Source organism: Haplochromis burtoni, unplaced genomic scaffold, assembly GCF_018398535.1.
Source record: "Haplochromis burtoni strain Fernald_Lab_line unplaced genomic scaffold, NCSU_Asbu1 Contig_49, whole genome shotgun sequence".
Classification (NCBI taxonomy): Eukaryota; Metazoa; Chordata; class Actinopteri; order Cichliformes; family Cichlidae; genus Haplochromis; species Haplochromis burtoni.
The window spans coordinates 454,448-459,281 of NW_024582410.1; the positions used below are offsets into that span (position 1 = coordinate 454,448).

Genomic DNA, 4,834 nt, shown 5'->3' on the forward strand with positions numbered 1-4,834 from the left:
ATTTTTGTCCAGCAGAAAACTGCTTCCATTTCTTGTGTCCATTTTAGGAGGAACACAAGTTATAGTCTAAGGAAGATGCATATTAAAACTACATATATTGTCATTGTTTTTGTTTACACAGACCCAGTGGTGAAGACAGCAGGTGAAAAATGTGAAGTAAATGTAAAATGAAGTTTTTGGAGTGAAAATAAAGAAACAACAGTTCTGATGCAGTTCCACTGATGAAAGACACTATTATTTAAGTCAAACTCAATATTGATGCTTTTTATAAATGGTAAAATGGTAAATGGCCTGTATTTGTATAGCGCTTTATGTGGTCCCTATGGACCCCAAAGCGCTTTATACTGCATTCAGTCCTCCACCCATTCACACACACATTCACACACTGGTGATGACAGCTGCCCTGGGGCGCACTGATTCAGTAATTCATAAAAAGTTGTGAATATAATATAATATAATATAATATAATATAATATAATATAATATAATATAATATAAGATAATATAAGATAAGATAAGACAAGACAAGACAAGATAAGATAAGATAAGATAAGATAATATAATATAATATAATATAATATAATACATTTGAAATGTATAAAATGTATTAGGGACAATTGGCATACCGCGAGTTACTCAGTGAGAGGAGGCCGTGAAGGCACCATGCATTCTGCTCCTCGCCGCCAGAGGGCAACAATGAGCTTAAGAGGTGGTGATGGCAGCCGTGCACGTGCTGCTTCATCAGCGCTGAGGAAGAGTCACAAGCCCGGTTGTCATGTGTCTTCCTCTGTGGCAGGCAGTCAGCTGACAAATCCGGCTCCTGTGTGATGTTTACTTTCTGTTTTCAGCGCGTTTATCTGCGTTTTTTCTGAATGAATGCGGCGCTATGCTTCGCCCAGGAGGACAATGGTAGTCGTGAACTCGGTGTTGAAGCTGGTGCAGAGGCAGACGTACACCTGTCTGTCCCACCGATACGGGCTGTACCTCTGCTTCGGGGGGATCGTGCTCATGATTGTTTCCGCCTTTCAGTTTGGGGAGGTGAGGTTTCTTCTCTTGTTTCAGCTCCTGTCTCTTACAGACAGCCGCTTCTGCTGTCGGGTTAGCTAGCGTTTACTTTCTCCTAACAGCTGTTTTCAGCACACCACCTTCCCACCAGAGTCCACTAAAAATTGCTCGTTTAAGCAGATCTTCCTGAAAGTAAACAGAAATGTATTGCATGTCTTTAAACGACACGTCTCCCCAGACTGCCTCTGTTCTGTGTGTATTCTCCATTAAAACCACTACTGTAGCTCTATTTTAATTAAACTGCCTGCCCCTTTTTTTCAGATGTAGTTTAGATTTAGTTACACCAACTGCTACTTGATTTACGTTGAATATCAGATACTAAATCTCCCAAAAATGATTCAGCACTGTAGTGTGCGTGTGATTTTAAAATCGTGAACTACACGGCGTGTTCTTCTGTCCATGCAGGTGGTGGTGGAGTGGAGTAGGGACCAGTATCATGTGCTGTTTGACTCCTACAGAGACAACGTGGGTGGGAAATCATTCCAAAGCAGGTAAAAGAAACAAACCTTGAGCTCATTTCATAGATACATTTTGTGTCTTAGAGGAAATCTATCTTAAGGCATTAGGAACTAGAAATCATAAAAATCTCAAAGCACATTGCACATTTTCTAATCCTAGCAGACAAGAAATGTGAAAGAACCAGACAGGGTTTAGCCATGCATGGATAAAAGTTAATTTACAGAGAAGTGTGTGCTGGGGAGGAAAACGGGGTTGTGGATTTGCAGTTTAAGCGCTGTCTGTTGAATTATGTGTGTGTTTGATTTATTATTTATTTTGGGGTTGTTGTTGTTTTTTTTTTTTTTTGCAGGCTTTGTCTGCCCATGCCTATTGATGTGGTGTACACATGGGTGAATGGCACAGACATGGCGCTGCTGAGGGAATTGAAGGCAGTCAAAGAGCAACTGGAGGAAGAACAAAAAGCTCAGAGGTAGCTTTATCTCCTAAAGTTCCCAAATACAGTAAAACTCAGCACGAAGGTCAGAGCATCATCAGCTGACATTGATTGGCTTGCTGATGCATGGGGAAAAAAGGGAATTGTGTGATTTTTATCCACCTCTGAAATGTCATCTGGTGTTAAAATAGACTGCAACAGCCCAATAAAATATAAATGCACTGTTCGTTTACACACAGGGAACGCCTGGGGAGAAACACAAGCGAGACAACTGAAGTGCCAAAAGACAGGTGAGTGTGATGATGGTGTACACAGTGGGTGTGTGATCTGTGAAGTTAAATAAGATGAAGTCTTATTTGTTTAGCAGTTCGTTATTTGGAGTACATATTTAGGGTGTGTGTGTAACAATTATGTGGCGACACAGTAGTGCGGGGGTTGGGACTGTTTCCTCACAGCACCTCCAGTTGTGCATGTTAGGTTAACTGTTTATTCTAAACTGACTGCTGAATGTGAGAGTGATTGCATGTTTGTGTAAAAAATAATATGCAAGTTCAGGATTTACATAAAGTGCTTGTGCTCAGTGTTTGTTGCAACACAGTCCACAAGAGTCTAATGCAATGAGAGATATGGAGAAGAAAATCTGGGAAGCTGGTAGCTGTTCTTGTGGACTTTGCCCTGTGTCCCCCACCTCGGAGGAAAATATAAGTTTTTAGTTTGTTTTGGGAACTTCTGGTGCAGCTAATGAACATTGAAGCCTAGCCTTCCTCTTCTGTGTGTTGGTCTGTGATTACAAATAGAAAAATAAATAAAAATGCACATACACACCTTAAGACACCTGCTGTTTTATGCTGGTTCTACACTATATTGCCAAAAGTGTTCTCTTGTTTACACAGATTGAGTGACAGCCCATTCTTAATCCATAGGGTTTAATATGATCTCAGCCCACACTTTGCAGCTAAAACAGCTTCAGCACTTCAGAAGGCTTTCCACAAGGTTTAGGAGTGTGTTTATGGGAATTTTGGACCATTTTTCTAGAGGTGCATCTGTGAGTCAGACACCGATGTTGGACGGGAGGCTGTGGGTTGTGTTCTAGCGGGTTGAAACCAGGACTCTGTGCAGGTCTATGTCTTTATCAGCTTTGCTTTGTGCACTGGTCTGCAGTCATGTTGGAGCATGAAGGGGCCATCCCCAAACTGTTCTCACAAAGTTCGGAGCATGAAATTGTCCAAAATGTCTTGGTGTGCTGAAACATTAAGTTTGTCCTTCACTGGAACTAAGGGGTTGAGCCCAACTCCTGAAAAAACAAAAACCACACCTTAATCCCCCTCCACCAAACTTTACTTTTAACACAGTGCTTTTGTGTTTATCTATGCAGTCTAATGCAGCTAAGTACCACAGTTCTGCATCATACTGCTCGTCTGTTAACTTACAGAGAGGTAAAAACTGGTGTGTGGGTACATGGTGTGTTGAGTTTATTCTCAGACTTGTAGGTGTTGTGAAAAACCTGCTAAATGACTGTTAAAGTCGCAATGCAGTGGCATTGTGTGAACACCGAGGCTGATGTTGAAACAGGAAACCGGTGGGTTGCACCACACAGAGGGTGTCAACTGATGGGATACCAGTTAGAGAAAAGCAGTTATTATTTTATTAACCAGAATGTTTACCATTGTTTACCATTTAAAGTTTACCATTGTTTTACTTAGCACTGTGATAATTGGCTTTGTTTGGCTTTTATTTAAGAAAAGGGGTGGTACAAAATTTTTTTAAATCTTTTTTTAAATAAAAACGTAAATGCATAATGATATAGAAGTGTACATAGAGGTTTTGAAGAAACAGTATTTTATTATTTTATGTTTTCCTCTTGCTTAAATGATATCAGTGCACTGAACATCTCTTTGGATATTTCCTGTTTCTGCTCAACGCTAAAATGTTGGTAGGAAAAAACCCAGCCCCGTCTTTCTTCTTCCTCCTTATTGTTGACTTTTAACCACAGATACGCGAGGTGCTCAGCGCAACATTTTCATGTCTGCTAAATGCGTAAACTTCATCGATTTTATGCGTATGTTTTAAACCACAGTGCAAAGGAAGTAGCTCTCTGAGTGAGTGCACAGGTGTAGATGTGCTTATTAAAGGATTATTTATTTATTATTATCCCTTTTTCTGGCCATTTGTTTGTAGTGTTAAGCCTGAATGCCTGCTGTCCCATTGCATCATCGCGCCCATGCTGGCCCTGGATCCCGCTCTGCCGGCCAACATTACGCTCAAAGAGCTGCCATCCCTCTCTCCCTCCTTCTCCGCTGCCAAAGAGCTGCTGCTCATGAACAAACCCTTCCACCAGCCTACCAGCTTCTCCTTGGTCGTCTTTAACTCGCAAGCTGAAGGTAAAGAAACAAAGAGGATCAGTAAAGGATGCTCTTCGAATGACTTCAGTCAGCCGACTGAGGGTGGAAGTGTAGTAGCTGAGCCTAGCGGGCAGTTCGTCACTACAAAACATGTTATTTTTAACTAATGACGTCAGTGATCAATACAGCCGCTGCAGCTGCCAGCCAGGATTGAATTATTCATATTCATGCAAGAGCGCTGACGTCCACCCTCTGTGGACAGTGCTAATGGTGTGACACACCGTACAGCATGAAGAGAGACAACACCAGTGGGAGAGCCTAGTTTACAAATAGTGTGTATAAGTGGACGGATTAAGAGATTTTTCTCATTCTATTTTAGTTTTTCTTCTTTATGTTTTACTTGTTCTCCCAACTCATTCAGGCTGTTTTTACCTTACATAGTTCATCGCACCCTTCTGGATCACTGTAGGCGCTTACCCAAACACACACACACACACACACACACACACACACACACACACACACACACACACAC

General features: G+C 41.4%; 1 protein-coding gene across 1 annotated transcript in view; it reads left to right on the forward strand.

Moving 5' to 3' along the window:
- Nucleotides 1-752: 752 nt before the first annotated feature.
- gnptab (N-acetylglucosamine-1-phosphate transferase subunits alpha and beta) overlaps nucleotides 753-4,834 on the forward strand; it is a gene marked incomplete in the record, with an annotated part of 21,862 nt that continues 17,780 nt past the window's right edge. The window contains 5 exon segments of the mRNA XM_014333981.2: nucleotides 753-1,038; nucleotides 1,471-1,556; nucleotides 1,874-1,993; nucleotides 2,197-2,247; nucleotides 4,136-4,338. Coding sequence (XP_014189467.1) covers nucleotides 877-1,038; nucleotides 1,471-1,556; nucleotides 1,874-1,993; nucleotides 2,197-2,247; nucleotides 4,136-4,338 — 622 coding nt within the window.